We start from the raw sequence: 19,903 nt of genomic DNA on the forward strand, positions 1-19,903 counted from the left end.
TACAGATTTCAAGTCAGGTACATACATTATAATTAATCTTAACTATCAAACAGTGCATTCGGGTTCAGTTTATTATTCAAATAGTTTAAAAGGTTTTTCTATCTCAGGAAACCGAGCAGATTGAATCAAGTCAGTGACTTGCAGCATTCACTCCTCCTGGATGAGCATGTAGACACAGTGGGCAGTAAATGTAACGGAGAACTTAAAAAGTTCTTTGTTACATTTATTTTAAAAGGGTTATTTATGGTACTAATACTCTAACCACCACTGGTTTAGTTGAAAACTAATTCTTTCAACAAATGAAGTTTTTTATCACAGAATAAATGGATTTAAAGTAAAGGTTTGATTTTTCAGTGTGAGGTTATGCTACTGTAATAAAAGACTAATTCATGTTTAGCTGATACTATCCTCCTTAATCACATTTCTGGTCTAAACCAGTATGTCACCAGTCAGACCAGCTATTCAAATGTGCAGGTCACCAAGCAGGTGGATCAGGAGTTAAATAACACGCCAGTCAGGCTTTTAGTGTTCCCTTCTGAGCGTGCAGCACACCGTGTTCATCTTGTATATGCTGTTTTCAGGGGGTGGTGCAACAGTCACTGTACAGAATAGTTTCAACAAGTCAGCTGTCTTCGGGCAGGTATCTGTCAACACACCTGCTTTTGCTGCATTCTTGCCTTCTGTTTAATCATTTTCAGTGCCAACAAGTAATGGCACAAGAAGAGGACTTTACTTTAAGAATAAACCCATTCTTTTTATTACCTGAAACTTAATGCCATCAGTCATTAAGTCATGAAAGGACACAGTATTAACTTTTGGCTTAAACAGTAGAATGACAGAAGCCAAGACCTACAGCATGACTTAGTTTTTTAAGACTGTTGATTCTTGGACGTTTTGAACATGGCGGGAGGAGAAACATCTGATTTGGCACCGACAACTGTTGTCAAGATTTTTTCAGCTGGATCGGCTGGCTGCGTGGCTGATCTGGTCAGCTTCCCGTTGGACACTGCCAAAGTACGACTACAGGTAAGAAAAAAATCACGATCAGGACATGAGAGACGGATTTTAAATGTTTCGTAAACTTTATTTAAATCTAATCTTCTAAATAGACTTGTGATACTGGGAAATTATCCTTACAAGCTGAACTTACTTAAATTATTTAACTTTGACTTTTAAACAAATGTGATCAAATTCTGTACAATAATAAGGGGGTAAAAGATGAAAGTTCTCCACAGGTTTGGTCATTTGAATTTGAACGCAGTGGCATGTTTCAAAATGTATAGTTTGAATTGCTAAATGGTTTTATGTTTTCATTTTTTGTCTGTACACTAAATACAGGGCATAGCTAAAGTTTTTATACCCTCTTAACTTTTTTTTTTAAACATTTTGCTATGTTACAGCCACAAACATCAATGTATTTTACTGGAATAGACCAAAACAAAGTAGCACACAAATACAGGTCCTTCTCAAAATATTAGCATATTGTGATAAAGTTCATTATTTTCCATAATGTAATGATGAAAATTTAACATTCATATATTTTAGATTCATTACACACTAACTGAAATATTTCAGGTCTTTTATTGTCTTAATATGGATGATTTTGGCATACAGCTCATGAAAACCCAAAATTCCTATCTCACAAAATTAGCATATCATTAAAAGAGTCTCTAAACGAGCTATGAACCTAATCATCTGAATCAACGAGTTAACTCTAAACACCTGCAAAAGATTCCTGAGGCCTTTAAAACTCCCAGCCTGGTTCATCACTCAAAACCCCAATCATGGGTAAGACTGCTGACCTGACTGCTGTCCAGAAGGCCACTATTGACACCCTCAAGCAAGAGGGTAAGACACAGAAAGAAATTTCTGAACGAATAGGCTGTTCCCAGAGTGCTGTATCAAGGCACCTCAGTGGGAAGTCTGTGGGAAGGAAAAAGTGTGGCAGAAAACGCTGCACAACGAGAAGAGGTGACCGGACCCCGAGGAAGATTGTGGAGAAGGGCCGATTCCAGACCTTGGGGGACCTGCGGAAGCAGTGGACTGAGTCTGGAGTAGAAACATCCAGAGCCACCGTGCACAGGCGTGTGCAGGAAATGGGCTACAGGTGCCGCATTCCCCAGACCTGGGCTACAGAGAAGCAGCACTGGACTGTTGCTCAGTGGTTCAAAGTAAATTTTTCGGATGAAAGCAAATTCTGCATGTCATTCGGAAATCAAGGTGCCAGAGTCTGGAGGAAGACTGGGGAGAAGGAAATGCCAAAATGCCAGAAGTCCAGTGTCAAGTACCCACAGTCAGTGATGGTCTGGGGTGCCGTGTCAGCTGCTGGTGTTGGTCCACTGTGTTTTATCAAGGGCAGGGTCAATGCAGCTAGCTATCAGGAGATTTTGGAGCACTTCATGCTTCCATCTGCTGAAAAGCTTTATGGAGATGAAGATTTCATTTTTCAGCGCGACCTGGCACCTGCTCACAGTGCCAAAACCACTGGTAAATGGTTTACTGACCATGGTATCACTGTGCTCAATTGGCCTGCCAACTCTCCTGACCTGAACCCCATAGAGAATCTGTGGGATATTGTGAAGAGAACGTTGAGAGACTCAAGACCCAACACTCTGGATGAGCTAAAGGCCGCTATCGAAGCATCCTGGGCCTCCATAAGACCTCAGCAGTGCCACAGGCTGATTGCCTCCATGCCACGCCGCATTGAAGCAGTCATTTCCGCCAAAGGATTCCCGACCAAGTATTGAGTGCATAACTGTACATGATTATTTGAAGGTTGACGTTCTTTGTATTAAAAACACTTTTCTTTTATTGGTCGGATGAAATATGCTAATTTTGTGAGATAGGAATTTTGGGTTTTCATGAGCTGTATGCCAAAATCATCCGTATTAAGACAATAAAAGACCTGAAATATTTCAGTTAGTGTGCAATGAATCTAAAATATATGAATGTTAAATTTTCATCATTACATTATGGAAAATAATGAACTTTATCACAATATGCTAATATGTTGAGAAGGACCTGTACACCTTGGTGATAATGGTTTTTGAAATATTTTCATAAATAAAAATCTAATATTATCTTTAGCCCTGTTAACTCTGAGGGCTATAAAACCATAAGTCTAATTTAATCTCAGTATAAGTTCAAAGATACTTTATTGATCCCCGAGGGGAAATTAGAATTCCAGTACAACCCATCCAAACATACATCATGACACAAGACAAGTGGGGGACGGGTCACCGAGACTTTGCTGCCCACTCACAGGCGCTGCCCTTGTTAGATGAGAAAAGAGGCCACATTAGGTAAGTAGAGGGAAAAAAATCACATTTCACACTTTATCCTTAGCAGGATACAGTTTGAGATTGCAAAAAACCTCAGCACAAAGAAGCAACAAGTTGATAAAACAACATGTCGGTATCGGTGAAGGCGGTCTAAGTGGATGCATATGTTTAGCTTGAGCATGTGTGTGTGTGCAAGTGAGTGTGTGCAAGTAAGTCCATGAAGCTCTGTCACAGAGACCATTGTCCTTGATGGTACGTTGGAATGTTCATCAACCGGCCACAAAGTTCTGAGCAGGTCCACAGATGTTCTCAGGGAAGGGAGGGGGCAGAGGGAGCAGAGCGTCATGTTTACATAACTTCCAGGAGAAGTTGAAGATAGCCAGCCATCAAGGCCGTGCAGGGGAGCCAGATTCAGAAAAACAATAATTATTTGGGTTAGGCTGACTCTTAATTTTCCGTCAGCATTGAGAGTCTCGCTGGTGATTCTCAAAGGCGAATCCAAACAGCCAAATTCCTGGACTTTCGCCAGATCCGAGCGAACAACTTTCTCCAAGATTTATCTTGAAGATACCTCTCTCTGTCAGATTGACAGAGAGAGGTATACCAATCGTTGTGGTTTTTAGTATAACAATGACCATCAGTGGGCTCTAGATGGACAAATTGTCTACTTTTAAGGCTAGGTTTAAAACTTTCCTTTTTGATAAAGCTTATAGTTAGAGTGGCTTAGGATATCTTGAGCTATCTCTGTAGTTATGCTGCTATAGGCTTAGGCTGCTGGAGGACATAATGACCACTTTCACCCTCTTCGCTACATTCTCACACTACTCTCTAATTCTGCATTATTTGCGGTTATTTCAGCTTTTAACTTTATGTTCTCCCTCTTTTCTCTTCCTAGAAGCTACACCTGGCCTGACTCTGTCTACTTGTGACACCTTTCTGGAGGGGGGAATCGTCCGAGCTTCTGCTGGCAACAACTTAATGCTCACCCTCTACCGATGATCCACTTGGCCCTGTCTTTTAGTGTTTAACCCTTTCTCTCTCATAGACATGGCAATTGACTGAGCTTAACTGTAACTAATTATATGTGCTCTCTTTCAGACTCTATCCTTGAAAACTGGCTCAGTTTATCTGTTCTTTCTTTCTAGGTGAAACGACTAAAGGAGCTACATCCATTAACATTTACTTTTCCTTCCCATAGAAAGGACTCCTGGATCAGTGCTTCTTTGTTCTCTTTGTATCTCTGCTCTGTTCTCTCAAACCCCCAGTCGGTCGTGGCAGATGGCCGCTCACACTGAGCCTGGTTCTGCTGGAGGTTTCTTCCTGTTAAAAGGGAGTTTTTCCTCTCCACTGTTGCTACATGCATGCTCAGTATGAGGGATTGCTGCAAAGTCAACGCCAGTGACTGTCCACTGTCTCTACATGCTCATCCAGGAGGAGGGAATGCTGCAAGTCACTGACTGGATGCAATCTGCAATCTGCAGTTTAAGGCTTCAAAAGCCTTTAAACTGGGGCTGCAGGACGACATTAAACATACAACCACAATGGAACAGTTTACATCAAATCATATTTAAGCATTAGAATGGCCCAGTCAAGCCCAGATGTGAAACCAATTGAGAATTTGTGGCAAGACTTAAGAAGTTTTTATAAATGCTCCCTATTCAATCTGAGGTAAGATATTTTGCAACAAATATATTTATCTGTCAAAATGTTTGAAAACCATCAACTATTTCCATCCACTTCACAAACGTGCTACTTTGGGTTGGCCTGTCACATAAAATCCCAATAAAATAGCTGGACATTTGATGTTGAAACTTGACAAACTTTAAAAGTTCAAGGAATGTAAATATTTTTATAAGCACTGTAGATACAAATGTTCTCTTAGTCTCTACATGTTTTTAAAATTTTTAACAATATTTCCTCAGGTCCAGGGTGAATCTAAGGCCCTACTAAAAGGTCAGAAAGCAAAGTACAGAGGTGTATTTGGCACCATTATCACCATTGTACAGAACGAGGGGCCCAGGAATCTGTACAATGGGCTCCTGGCAGGACTGCACAGACAGATGTGCTTTGCCTCGGTTCGGATCGGACTGTACGACACCATGAAGCAGCTCTATGCCCAGGAATCAGAGAGTATGTCTGCTGACCTACACCGCATTCATGTGAAAACTTTCTAGAAGCTTCAGCTATAAAAATTCAAATGATAATTAAGGTTTTAGACTAAGTGTAACAGTTTTAGCCTTTCTGTGACTCATTTTCACAGTATGATTAAAACAGATTAAAGTTTGCTCTAAGAGGACACAGGTCAGCTTGTCTTTCGCCTGTTTAAGAGAAGCGCTAAGGTCCAATACTGCCCCCTCGTGTCAAACAGCAGTAGCTACACCAGGGCAGAATAAAATGTTGGCCTCAGCTCCAGATTAAAATCCCTTTAACATGTGTTTACCCTACCTATCCAAATCTGTCCACACATTTTTTATTGATCCTGCTAAAGGAAAAACTCCTATTGTATGTTCTCTATAAATAGATTTCTTTCTCTTTTAATAAAACCTAAAAAAAACTATACAGAACTTGCTGTTCAGAACCAGCCTTCACGGTATAGAGTCAAATAAAGTGTAAAGTCAGGTTTCTTACTGAAACAGCCAATATTTGCAGGCTGCAGCCCTTGTTACAACAAATTTATAGTTTTTTACTGGTAAAAACTTCATTGTGCATCCCATGTTTTCTGGTGGCTGGCCAAGAAGAACCAGTAAAGCTGAAAGTCTGCACATCAAGACTAGAAGAAAATTCAAGATGTTATATGTAGCCTGTAAAACTTTGACAGCATATTTAAAGCCCAACAATATATTTCATGAGAAATTACATGTTTCATGAATTGCTGTGTGACAGGTCCTGGACTTGGGGCTCGACTGCTGGCGGGCTCCACCACAGGAGCGATGGCGGTGGTGTTTGCTCAGCCCACCGATGTGGTGAAGGTCAGGTTCCAGGCTCAGATCCATCAGCCTGAGAATGGCTACGTGAAGAGATACAGCAGCACCACCGATGCTTATAGGACCATAGCAAGAGACGAGGGCCTCAGAGGGCTCTGGAAAGGTATTTTCAAAGTCATAATTTATATGTTTTACTGTAAGTGTTATGTTTTTAAATGCAGACATTTGCATTTTTTTCACAAGACCCACTGCTTAATTATTATTATATTATTTGGTGTAATGCATTTGAAAATCAGAAATTGGACCTAATGATTTTACAGGTTTGGATATTTACAGAAAAAGCAACTGGAGTACTGAACTAGATTCCTGCATGGAAAACTATGGAAATTTGATTACTAAATTTAATTTGTTTGTAAGTATTGGATTTTCACATAAAATGTACTGGAACCCCCAGAACCTCCACATTATTTTCAATTTGTCTGCATCTTGGTAAACTGAGAAATGAGAATTTATTTGGTAAATTCAGGATCGTTATTGTGAAGGCAGTTATGATGCTGCATTCCTAGATGCCAGGTTGCAGGTGAGGATGTTTTCTGTACAGAAACCTGCCCACTACCAAGCATGCCATCTATGTGTAGTACTTTCAATCAGGAGCTGTCAAAAGATTGATATTTAAGTGATTTTTAGCTGATTACTGTAAGGAGTTCACATCAAAGCTCTAAAGCCTGAAGTTGTTTTTTAGCCTCCATGATGCAATTAATATAGAAATAACATTTTAAACCCCATGAAACTTCACACACACTTTTTACTCCTCTTGCTCCCTTCTAGTAGGATGTATTTCAATTACAGGCTGAAAATCTTCCGTGACTCTCAGCAGTTTTGAGGTGCAGGCGCCTCTTCCCAGCTTGGAACGTTTACAGGGTGCCAGACCAATCTCACTGTGCACTAATCACGGCACAGTGTCAGTTTACTCAGTTCATACACTCTGCCTTCTCAAATTCTTCTCGAGTACAAAATGTCCTTGAGCTACCTCGGAAAATGTCTCCAAGACCCTGCAAAGACCATCTCACTCATGTTGGTCTGCTGTTATGTGGTGTTTTAAGTCCTCTGTTATTGTTCTTCCAGTTTGTTTATATTTTCTGACTGAATCAGACTTGTTTTTTCAGGCTGTCTGCTGAACATAGCTCGTAACGCCATCGTGAACTGCTCCGAGCTGGTGACCTATGACATCATTAAAGAGGAGATCCTGAAGAGCAAACTGATGACTGGTAGGTTTGCCCTCCACTGTTGATCCCTCTCCAGTCTTTGTGGACTTTAATGAAGCGTTCACTGTGTTTTCTCTGCAGACAACATGCCGTGTCACTTTACTGCAGCCGTTGCAGCAGGCTTCTGCACCACAGTCGTTGCATCTCCAGTGGACGTGGTAAAAACTCGCTTCATGAACTCAGTGCCTGGGCAGTATGGTGGCGCCATGAAATGTGCTCTAACCATGCTGCTTAAAGAGGGGCCCTCAGCTTTTTATAAGGGGTAGGTGTCATTGTTAAAAACCAGGGAGATTTAATCTCACATCTAATCATCTGATTCTGACTTTGTAGCTTCATGCCTTCGTTTCTTCGCCTGGGATCCTGGAACATCGTGATGTTTGTAAGCTACGAGCAGATTCAAAAGGCTGTGGTAAGGTTTCAGCTGCCGTGGGAGTCTTGATTCAGAACTGTGTGACCACTAGCTAACACCAAGGCTGTGCAGTAGTATCTGCAGCAGTGTTGATAGTGAGCAGTTGATCTGGACCATGTTTCTCACCAGAGAAGCTGGTCTTCTAAGGCAAACTGCAGGTAATTATTATTTTAGGTAAAAATTGAAGTGGTTATCTAAGAGGTTATTACCTTAAACCAGAATTTTCAAATAATTAACTAAGCATGTTAACGGAGTTAAAATCTTATTAAAAGTTCTCTGAAATCAAAATGAGAGTAACTCAGATTCTTTGGTTAAGAGGGAAGTTCTTCTACCACTTCAACAGGAGCACAATGGGTTCAGATGTTCTGTGCATTTTCACATTTTGTATCTCAGACCACATGAATCCACTAAGAGGATATTCTTAAAAAAGCATATAAATAACCCTACACTAGTTTTTACATTACATGAAAAATGGAATAAGCAGAATTTTAAAACTGTGCAATTTACTGTTTGACTTTGTACCTGTTTTTGCTAAAGAAACTGTTTCAAACCGTTTTTGTATGTGAGAAAATAAAAGAAAGTCTAAAGATATAATTGTATTGATGAAGCTTTGGGGCATCCTGTCAATGTTTCTTTCTTTATTTTGTAATGAATATTAAGTGGTTATAATGTGTCAGGAGTTTTTTCAGGTTGTATGGAAAGTAATGCAGTACTGCTCCTTCCCCAACTGTAGCAATGCATTGCTGGTCAGCTGGCTGAAAGAAGGCTGCTACACTTTTCCGTTATTACAAGAAAGACTATTTTAGTAGTTTGGAAACTAAAGTAGTGCATTCTATCACTCTTATTGGACTGTTTAACCCACTAATACCATCTTTTTATACTTGTGTTATTACTCAGACAAAAGGTAATGTACACATATTCAGGACAATAGCTACCACAGAAGTTACACAAAACTACTTTTATTGATGATTAAACAGCACGTCTCAAATTATGAATGAACATTCAACGATCTTACTACTCAATTGATTAATCTTCAGGGTTATACAGACTTCATCAGATTTGATCAAAAAATATACCATTGACCTCAGTATATAACAAATTACAATAAAGGATTTTGACTTTTCATTTGTCATTAAATATTTGTTAAAATGAGGTAAATGTGTCATACACCCTCCCGCAGTCCTGGAGGGGTCGCACGGACCCTGTGTGCGCTACTGGAGTTTTCCTCTGTTTCCTTCAGAGTTTTCCCACACGCCGGGCTGCAGGGAGCCCTCAACATCACATTTCTGACCACTGCCCTTGATTTTTGGTCCTGGGGTGGTCAGAGCAACCCTGCATGCAGTTCTTTCTGGCACCTCCAGTGACATCTGCCTCACTCTACTACGGCTTAGCCAGGACTGTGGGAGAGTTAAATTGTGGAGTGCTATAATTCTGAAGAGGATTAGCCAAACATTGTTCCACATTCTGATGAATGTCACTCTGCCGCTGTATACCTTGTGTCTAGTAGTATCCTCCACTAAATATTCTTCAGTATAATCCCTTATTGGACCTGTTTGGGAAACAATGACATAATAAAATAATTCTGGCTGTAGGGGTTTAAAATATAATTTTCAAGTTACTAATTTTTTTTTTTTTTTTGTCACATTTAGTTGCCTGTGAATGAGCTCCACCTCCTCCATTAGTCCTTCAAAGCTCATGAGAGGTTTCTTCACAGATTAGTTTTGTGGTGCTGGGCTACATCACACCTTGGCCATATTCAGGTGATCTGTGGACAAAACTAAACTAAATATTTGTAAAGGCGTTCCATGTTAAGTGATTATTTATATATCCAGAGCTTCTTCCCATTTTGCCATAGTTTAGTTTCTTTTATCAGTAAAGAAACTAAAGCCGGGAACTCAAACCTCAAAGATACTGTGCTGTGCATATAATAAGCAATTACAATGAATGGACAAATATACAATTTGTCACTTACAGTATTAGATGCAAACAACCTGTTTCTATCGCTGGGTTTTGGGCCATTTCTAAAACTGTTCACAGAATCAACTCAACTAAAAGCCTAAATATCTAAAACGGACAGTTTTACTAAAGACTGAAATAAACCATCATGAAGCTTCTAGTTTGCTTTTTGTGTTGTAATTTATTTTTATATGGTTTTACTTATGTCAAAAGTAAGAAAAGGTCAGCTGAAATCAGAGATGTGGTTTGCTTCTAATAATCCAGCATTTATCTTTACTTTTGATGCTTCCCTTGTTGCACCCACAGGGGGCTAAAATGGACGGGTTCTATGGACCACTTGAGAAAATGGTCTTATCTAGATGCAAACTAAAAAAGAGCTCCATCGTGAATTTCCCCATTGTGGGACAATAAAGGTTATCTCTATTGTATTCTTTTGTCAAAAGCAAACATTTGCATTTTTGCAAAGTGACTGCAGGACGATAGGTTTGCAGCAGGTATTTAAAAGAGCAGTTGTAGATTGCTTTTTATCTAGTCCAGAGAAAAATTGTTGCAAGGTTTGTTCCACTTCAGTTCTTTTTGTCCTGATGTTTCTTTACCACCACCACCATGATGTGAAGGTGCTTTCCAGAGATGATATATACACTCACCGGCCACTTCATTAGGTACACCTTGCTAGCACCGGGTTGGACCCGTTTTGCCTTCAGAACTGCCTTAATCCTTCGTGGCATAGATTCAACAAGGTACTGGAAATATTCCTCAGAGAGTTTGCTCCATATTGACATGAAAGCATCACACAGATGCTGCAGATTTGTCAGCTGCACATCTATGATGCAAATCTCCCGTTCCACCACACCCCAAAGGTGCTCTATTGGATTGGGATCTGGTGATTGTGGAGGCCATTTGAGTCCAGTGAACTCATTGTCATGTTCAAGAAACCAGTCTGAGATGATTCGTCCAATTTTGGTGAGCCTGTGCGAATTATAGCCTCAGTTTCCTGTTCTTAGCTGACAGGAGTGGCACCCGGTGTGGTCTTCTGCTGCTGTAGCCCATCCACCTCAAGGTTCAATGTGTTGTGCGTTCAGCGATGCTCTTCTGCATGCCTTGGTTGCAACGAGTGGTTATTTGAGGTATCGTTGCCTTTCTATCAGCTCGAACCAGTCTGGCCATTCTCCTCTGACCTCTAGCATCAACAAGGCATTTGCACCCACAGAACTGCCGCTCACTGGATATTTTCTCTTTTTCGACCCATTCTCTGTAAACCCTAGAGATGGTAGTGCGTGAAAATCCCAGTAGATCAGCAGTTTCTGAAATACTCAGACCAGGCGTCTGGCACCACCAACCTTGCCACGTTCAAAGTCACTTAAATCACCTTTCTTCCCCATTCTGATGCTCGGTTTGAACTGCAGCAAATCGTCTAAATGTATTGAGTTGCTGCCATGTGATTGGCTGATAAGAAATTTGCGTTAATGAGCAGTTGGACAGGTGTACCTAATAAAGTGGCTGGTGAGTGTATAAGATAGTCATATTTAATAAATTAGAATATGTGTTCCACTGAGGCTCGATCGTCAGATTAAAAGTACCTTTGGACAACCCTTATGCATTTATTTTTCATTAACCCCACTTTTCTTGATCATAAAGGGATTTTTATTGGTCTATTGTAAAAATCTAATGTTAAATGTCACGTTTTTATTGGCTGTAAGCAGAGAATCATCATAATTAACAAATGAAGGTTGAAGAACTGTCTGTGTAATTATTCAATAGACTAGAATAATATTCTAATTTATTGAATATGACCGTTTATTATATTTCTGCATCAGCCTGAAATGTTGTTCCTTTCACTGTGAAAAATCATGCCGACATGTTTTATTTGACTCCAGGCCTTTTTTGTCTTTTTTTTCTGGGCCAGACTGTTTTAAACCTAATACTTTATCCTGAAGCAGTTGAATGACCCACATTTCTTAACGTGACACTGAGAAAACATCTAATTTGTGGAATGATCTGGTGCGAGAATGGAAATACCATTTCACTAACTCTAAAGGCTAATCAGAAATCACTAGAGACCAATGTGCAGAGTTAAAAGACGGTTCTTGTGTTTTTCCAACTCAGTAAAACAAAGCTTTAAAACACCTAAAAAAGCAGCTTTAGCAGTCTTGTAATAAACAAAGATAGTCACCAAGTTTGCCTTGAGTGATGATTTATCCAGATCTCACTACTTCATTGCAGCTTTGCATCTCCAGATTGGAGTTTTTAAGAAAGACAGAGAAGAACCAGCCTTTAACTAGATTTTATTTAAACCCAGCATCATTTCAGCAGTCAGCTGCTGCCTCTGAAACTAGAAATGAACCCTTTAACCAAGAGAGAAATGTGCAAAAACGTTTTCCCTCTGACATGGAAATGCAGAGACAGGTTAAAGTTATGTTATAACGAGCCTGGTGGAAATTTTTTTTTACTTTATAGTTCTGGTGCAAAATGCTTCAACAATCAAACTATTTTCCAATATAAATAAGCAGAGCTTATTAGACTAATGATTAATTCACACCTTAAATTTATTTGGAACAATTAATATTTAGGTGCATTTTGTCTTCTTGGACTGGGAAATAAAAAGGTTTTCTTTTTTTATTCTGTTAATTTTTTGATATGATTTCTTTTTTCAAACACATGAGAGTTTTGTGCTTTTTTTCATCCTTCAAAAACTTGCAAAATTTCTATATATCTAAAAATGGAAACATGAAATGTTTAAGTGATGGAAATGATGTTTGATCTTAATGGGCAAAGTGGATACAATCAGCAAGTCACCAGGATATATTTATTCTCATGTGTGAAATAACAGGAGAAAACTGCTTGCTGCTGACACTAGGGAGACTATTTTAGGTGGGCTTTTTTTGGACTGAACTGCATTTATCCCACCCCAAAATTAAAATTATTCCTTGCATTTTGATTGGCTGGGGATGCAGCATTCATGCTAGAACTGCCATCCTTTCACTCACAAACCTTAATGTATTTTAGGGGTGATTTAATGTGATAAACCAACATAAAGCATAATTGTGAAGTGAAATAAAAATGATACATGGTTTAATATTTTTGTAAAAATAGAGATCTAAAATATGTTGTGAATTGGTCAAAACTGTTAAAAAGGCACTTTTATTTATATAGCACCATTCAATTGCAGATTTAAAATGTTAATTTAAATCTAAATGTAAATCTAAATCTTAACTTCAATCTCATGCTTCAATCACTCAGCATTGTCTCCAGGAGAGACCTGATGGCCGCCGCCTCTGGATGGTGTCCCACTTCAACACCTAAAGTCCCTGAATTAAAAGGAGATGGACTGGCATTCAAACTGTGGGGATCGTAAAGATAAATATGCTGTATCTCCTGTTAGAAGATACAGAAGAGAAGTTTTTATTACATGAATCAGTGGCCTTCTATTGTTAGGAAGAACTTCATGTTTTTTTATTACTTCTTTTCACAGAGATTACTTATAGTCTACTTTTAAGCAAAATCATCATATTACATTTTGTTTCTAAAAACAAACAATTTCCACAACATATGAGGTATGAATAAAGGTAATTGTGAACTAAATGATCTAAAGAGCCATGGTTTAGCTGAAGCATTTATTTTTATGCATTTAATGCTGGATGATTTCACTGTAACAACAAACTCAAAAAGTATTACAATATATTCAATACAAATGATATTATATATATGTTATTTAACTAACATTTACCAAGAAACAGTTGCTATGTGCTCAGTGTCTCGATTATCGCCCGGTGTGTGTTTTTGTGGTGCATATAAACACAACAGACTGTCCTGCTGTCCTCAGAATAACTCTGCTTCATCTATATGTAGCCTGAGTTAATCCTTAAGACGCGCACTGCTGATGTCCCTGACCGCTCGTCAGTGAATGTCCTGCAGAGCGAGTGGAGCTTCAGCCCCCATCAGCATACAGATTCACAAAAACAGCCCTGGAAACAGGACGCCTGTGAGTAGAAATTTAAGAAAGTTCAGAGGAACTTCAGGCTTTTTTGTCAGTGCGTGCATAAACATTTTTAAAAATGTATATAAAATCTCTTTCACAATTGTGTGTGTTGCATCAGACGGCATTTTTAAATGCTTTATGTGTGTGAGTTTAGTGCTCGGTATAAATATTGTGAAGTTACAAGGCTGGTAAAGCTTTCCGGTAAGTGACATAAGAGGCTTTTCAGTTCTCTGTACAGTATTTCAGGTAACAGTGAGTCTCATTCATAGGAAGTTGAGTATTATCTAATGATAGGCTGTGGGTGCTTTTATAGTTGTTAACCTTCCTTCTTATTCTCATGCTTTGCAAATCAATGTTTGGTCTTTGTATCCCAAAAGATGCCCCACTGGATGAGTATTCAGCAAATAACCTGCAGAGGTTCACTTTAACTTGCAGAAATAACAGGGGTATTGTTGTAGTTCTTGCAGTACACCTTTGAGGTGTGTTTCCCTTAGTAAGCTTGTTGAAAAGGATGTCTTTGTCATAAAAAGTCGAAATATGTTGTAGAAATCTGTTCTAAACCTGGAAAAAGACACTAACTCATCGTGTTACAGCTGCACATAGTAAATAAATGTGATTCTCAGCAAGGCTGCAGTTTTTAAAACATTTGAAGTTAGTTCATCAGATGGTGTAGTGATGTGTTTAATGAGTGATTGAAGTGGAGCACCATCACTTTTATAAACTTTGTAATAGTGTTAGAGAAGCTGATGCCAGCTTTGCTTTCATGAGCTCAATCTGATTTAAGGTTTTTAAGGTAAAACGTGATGTTTTCTTTGGGTTTTCTTCTTTTATTTTTTAGAACATAAAAACACAAATATTAATCATCATTTTAAATTAAAGTGGCAAAATACAGCAAATACATTTGCTAACAAAAGGGAAATTTATTATCAAGGAGAAGTATGATTTTTCTCACCGGGTACTCCGGCTTCCTCCCACAGTCCAAAGACATGTCTGTTAGGTTAATTGGTCTCTAAATTGCCCTTAGGTGTATGAATGAGTGTGTGCATGGTTGTTTGTGTGTTGCCCTGCGAAGGTCTGGCGACCTGTCCAGGGTGTACCCCGCCCTTAGCCCATAGACTGCTGGAGATAGGCACCAGCTCCCCCGCGACCCACTATGGAATAAGTGGTAGAAAATGACTGACTGAAGTATGATTTTTATTATTTGTTGGGTTTTATAAATCCATACAATTTGTTGAGAGAAAAAAATTAAAACTGCCTTCCTTTATCTCTGATTTTAGGTTCAGCTTTTCCTTTTAATATAACAAGGAGCCTTGATTAGACCCTTCATACAACGGAATCATGTGCAAACAACTGAATCTACTACAGGTGGACTTAAGGATGATCAGTGGAAACAGTGTGCAGCTTAGCTCAATTATGAGCTTCGTGACAATGGCTGTGAATACTTATGTAAATGTGATTTCTTAGTTTTTATTTGTAATAAATTTGCAACAATGCCAAACAAACTTGTTTCATATCATCATTATGGGGTATTGTGTGTAGAATTGTGAGGAAAGAGATTAATTTCATACTGTTTGGAATAAGGCTGTAACATAACTACATGTGGAAAAACTCCAGTGCTGTGAACACTTTTGTGAATACTTCTTCTCACTGCTGATGCTGTTTGTGTTGCCAATATCCCTCTGTTTAACTTATGTTCGACTGATAGTCAAGGGTCCCTGATGTGTCAGAAGTTCACCTCCAGGATGAGCCAATGTTCTTGTAGAAAAAGCTCTTCTTCACCAACTAAAAACATGTTTCCATACATCACTTTCACATCCTTTTTCCATCATTCCTCTCAGTGCAGTGATGCCTTGTGTGCCCATCCAACTGAACCATCTGTCGGACTATCAACTGTGAAGAAGGCAGAACCATCAGGAAAACCATGAGCTCTGACAGTCTCTTCAAACCAGAGATGGACTCAGACCCTCAGGGCGAGCTTGCCGACATGGTGGCATCCATGAACACAGCTGCCAACCGCTTGACCCCTCCTAACGGCTACAGGTCAGGAGCACCCAGGTCTATCGTAGGCCAAAGGGCATGCCTGACAGACAGGAAGATGTCTCTGCAGGAGAGGGGGAGCCGTGTGGCCCGGCAGCCGACCATCGAGACCAAACGGGTGTCCATCACTGATGCTGATGTGAGGAAACTCAAACTGTCTGTTTCAGACTTACCTGAGCTTTTAATTTCTGAGACTAAAACTTCCCATTTCACCTTTACAGGACTGTCTCCAGCTCAACCAGTATAAACTGAAGAAAGAGATTGGAAAGGTGACCCATCAGTATGAAACACACTGTTTTTATTTATGATTGTTGATTTATAAAGCTTGTGTATTTGTTCCCTGCAGGGCTCATATGGAGTGGTGAAACTAGCCTATAGTGAAGATTCTGAACAGTACTATGTAAGTTGAGCCTTTAAACAGCTTGAAGCTAATTGTAGTTTAATGAAAACATCATTAACCTTATTTTTTTAATTAGGCAATGAAGGTCGTGTCAAAGAAGAAGCTGATGAGGCTTTGTGGATTTTTGCGTGAGTGAAAAGGGAAAAGTTTCCATTCACTTATTATCTTAATGAAATTGATGTTGATTTGGTGTTTTAATGATTTATTTGAGCTGTGTTTTTTTCAGGGTGGAATAATTATACAAGGCTCAGCTTTAATTAACTTTCAAAGCAAGAATTGGATGCACCACTTGAATTATCTGTGGATTTTCATTAATCCACGGAAAATCGAAATGATAAATACAGACTCAAGCATTTACAGTGCCTTGCGAAAGTACGCGGCCCCCTTGAACTGGTCAACCTTTTGCCACATTTCAGGCTTCAAACATAGAGATATAAAATTCAAATTTTTTGTGAAGAATCAACAAGTGGGACACAATCGTGGAATGAAATTTATTGGATGTGTCAAACTTTTTTAACAAATAAAAAGCTGAAAAGTGGGACGTGCAATATTATTTGGCCCCCTTGCATTAATACTTTGTAGCGCCACCCTTTGCTGCAATTACAGCTGCAAGTCTCTTGGGGTATATCTCTATCAGTTTTGCACATCAAGAGACTGAAATTCTTGCCCATTCTTCCTTGCAAAACAGCTCGAGCTCAGTGAGGTTGGATGGAGAGCGTTCGTGAACACCAGTCTTCAACTCTTTCCACAGATTCTCAATTGGATTCAGGTCTGGACTTTGACTTGGCCATTCCAACACCTGGATACGTTTATTTGTGAACCATTCCATTGTAGATTTGGCTTTATGTTTGGATCATTGTCTTGTTGGAAGATAAATCTCCATCCCAGTCTCAGGTCTCTTGCAGACTCCAACAGGTTTTCTTCCAGAATGGTCCTGTATTTGGCCCCATCCATCTTCCCATCGATTTTGACCATCTTCCTTGTTCCTGCTGATGAAAAGCAGGCCCAAACCATGATGCTGCCACCACCATGTTTGACAGTGGGGATGGTGTGTTCAAGGTGATGAGCTGTGTTGCTTTTACGCCAAACATATCGTTTTGCATTGTGGCCAAACAGTTCGATTTTGGTTTCATTTGACCAGAGCACCTTCTTCCACATGTTTGGTGTGTCTCCCAGGTGGCTTGTGGCAAACTTTAAACGAGACTTTTTATGGATATCTTTGAGAAATGGTTTTCTTCTTGCCACTCTTCCATAAAAGCCAGATTTGTGCAGTGTACGATTGTTGTCCTATGGACAGACTCTCCCACCTCAGCTGTAGATCTCTGCAGTTCATCCAGAGTGATCATGGGCTTCTTGGCTGCATCTCTGATCAGTCTTCTCCTTGTTCAAGATGAAAGTTTAGAGGGACGTCCGGGTCTTGGTAGATTTGCAGTGGTCTGATACTCCTTCCATTTCAATATGATTGCTTGCACAGTGCTCCTTGGGATGTTTAAAGCTTGGGAAATCCTTTTGTATCCAAATCCGGTTTTAAACTTCTCCACAACAGTATCTCGGACCTGCCTGGTGTGTTCCTTGGTCTTCATGATGCTCTCTGCGCTTTGAACAGAACCCTGAGACTTTCACAGAACAGGTGCATTTATACGGAGACTTGATTACACACAGGTGGATTCTATTTATCATCATCAGTCATTTGGGACAACATTGGATCATTCAGAGATCCTCACTGAACTTCTGGAGTGAGTTTGCTGCACTGAAAATAAAGGGGCCGAATAATATTGCACGCCCCATTTTTCAGTTTTCTATTTGTTAAAAACGTTTGACACATCCAATAAAATTCATTCCACTTCACAATTGTTTCCCACTTGTTGTTGATTCTTCACAAAAAATTTGAATTTTATATCTTTATATTTGAAGCCTGAAATGTGGCAAAAGGCTGTGGCAATAGGGCTGAGGTTACAGGGCTTTGGTAGGGCATTCCAGAATCTGTAATGCTAGTCTGCTTTATGCATTTAAAAACCTGTTTTGAATAAAATCTATCTATGAATGAATGAATGAATAAAATCTTTTTTGTGAACATTTAAAGAACAAATGTCAGCTGAAAAAAAGTATAATAATCCAACTTAAAATAAAACCTTCAAATTCAGTTCAAAAGGAGCAGGAAAGGCCAATGCTTATGAAATCCTACCCCTGTTTGACTCAGCAATTTGTTAGGAACCAGTCAAAAACTGGTTGCTGGAACACCAATGTCACAGCCCAGTGTGAAGCCTGTTTAACATCAGCGTAGACAGAAAGGGTGCCAAATAAGAAATTAACTCCTGCTCAAAAATCCTTCAAGCATAACTTAAATTTGCAGCTGACCACATAGATAAGCCAAATACCTGCTGGGGAAGAGTTTTATGCATTATGATGAGGGCTGTTTGCTGCCAGAGTTGCTTGTTCATTGCACAATGTGGATGGAATAATGAAGTGTGGCTACTTCTTTAATTCTTAAAATTACCCAAAATCCACAGCAGGATGGTTTACATTCATAACAGGGCAATTATCCCTAAAAACATCAGAAATAATTTTCCATGGGTAAAGCAGGTTAACTTTACGGTTTTGGAAGCCCTGACCCAAACACTGTTTAAAAAATTATACAGGCTGAAAGTCAGGCAATGGACAATGATGAACCAATTTAAATAAGCTCTATGTAATCGCACCTAGAATATTGCCAGAAGCTTGTTGATGGCTACGGAAAGTGGTGTTTTTTCTCTTCAGCTTGCTGAGAGACATTTACCATAACATCAGTCGGAGATTATATGGATGTCCGAGTCTCTTCGTGTATTTTCTACCCAGTGACCAATCACAAAAAATCCATTGGTGAGAGTGGACTGTTGGATTGCACTGAGTTGTTAGCTTTGCAGCAATCCCTCATGCTGAACAAGAATGTGGCAACAAATTGCTCATTAAAAGCCCAAAATGAATATGTCTTTCATTCAGACCGGAGATGTTTGTGTGTGTTTGTACTTCCAGGTCGCCTGCCTCCTCAGGGGTCAAACTCTCAGCAGGATCTGTTCCCCAAATCCATGCAGCCTTTGGAGAGAGTGTACCGAGAGATCGCCATCCTCAAGAAGCTGGACCATCCCAACGTAGTTAAACTGATAGAGGTAGGCAAGATGGCAACACAGAGCAATGTGTACAAATACATCGTTAATTTAATGGACTCCATACCAGATCAGGAAATATTTTAACAATAACAATTTATATAATGTAAAAAATAACTAAACAAACAGATAGTAGTGTTGATGTGTCTTGCAGGTGCTTGATGACCCTGATGAAGATGGACTTCACATGGGTAGGGAATCATTCATTTTGTCTACTGCGGCATAATAATCAAAAACAAAGTCAATAGATCATTAAATTCTGATTGTTTTGTCTTTAAGCCTTCGAACTGATGAAAGAGGGGTATGTTTTGTCTAATAATCCATCAGCTTGATATGTTAGATGCCACAGAGGTGGTCACCATGGGATGCAATAAGGTTTGTGTGTTGTTTTTATCTCTTTGTACCTCAGGCCTGTGATGGAGGTACCCACAGACAGCCCTTTAACCGAGGATCAGGCTCGCTTTTACTTCAGAGACGTCGTCCTGGGAATAGAGTACTGTGAGTTACGA

The 19,903-nt window shown here is 39.5% G+C and overlaps 2 protein-coding genes across 4 annotated transcripts in view; both read left to right on the plus strand.

Moving 5' to 3' along the window:
- LOC124884744 (mitochondrial uncoupling protein 2-like) lies at nucleotides 1-15,789 on the plus strand. 2 transcript variants are annotated; one of them, XM_047392789.1, is made up of 8 exons: nucleotides 1-1,026; nucleotides 5,204-5,411; nucleotides 6,165-6,368; nucleotides 7,372-7,473; nucleotides 7,552-7,732; nucleotides 7,801-7,879; nucleotides 13,685-13,817; nucleotides 15,653-15,789. In XM_047392789.1, the coding sequence occupies exons 1-8, from the start codon at nucleotides 901-903 to the stop codon at nucleotides 15,658-15,660; spliced, it is 1,041 nt and encodes a 346-aa protein (XP_047248745.1). In that variant the 5' UTR covers nucleotides 1-900; the 3' UTR covers nucleotides 15,661-15,789. The 2 variants fall into 2 exon arrangements, with proteins under 2 accessions (XP_047248745.1, XP_047248746.1); XM_047392790.1 differs by lacking the exons at nucleotides 13,685-13,817; nucleotides 15,653-15,789 and adding an exon at nucleotides 13,076-13,213.
- Nucleotides 15,736-19,903, plus strand: part of camkk1b (calcium/calmodulin-dependent protein kinase kinase 1, alpha b) — a 13,870-nt gene continuing 9,702 nt past the window's right edge. For both annotated transcript variants that reach the window (XM_047392787.1, XM_047392788.1), the window contains exons 1-8: nucleotides 15,736-15,990; nucleotides 16,073-16,120; nucleotides 16,198-16,251; nucleotides 16,328-16,379; nucleotides 19,264-19,397; nucleotides 19,549-19,585; nucleotides 19,674-19,695; nucleotides 19,804-19,892. In XM_047392787.1, the coding sequence (XP_047248743.1) occupies nucleotides 15,736-15,990; nucleotides 16,073-16,120; nucleotides 16,198-16,251; nucleotides 16,328-16,379; nucleotides 19,264-19,397; nucleotides 19,549-19,585; nucleotides 19,674-19,695; nucleotides 19,804-19,892 (691 nt within the window). The remainder of the gene's footprint in view (nucleotides 15,991-16,072; nucleotides 16,121-16,197; nucleotides 16,252-16,327; nucleotides 16,380-19,263; nucleotides 19,398-19,548; nucleotides 19,586-19,673; nucleotides 19,696-19,803; nucleotides 19,893-19,903) is intronic.

The sequence above is a fragment of the Girardinichthys multiradiatus genome, chromosome 18 (genome assembly GCF_021462225.1).
Source record: "Girardinichthys multiradiatus isolate DD_20200921_A chromosome 18, DD_fGirMul_XY1, whole genome shotgun sequence".
NCBI classification, from domain to species: Eukaryota; Metazoa; Chordata; class Actinopteri; order Cyprinodontiformes; family Goodeidae; genus Girardinichthys; species Girardinichthys multiradiatus.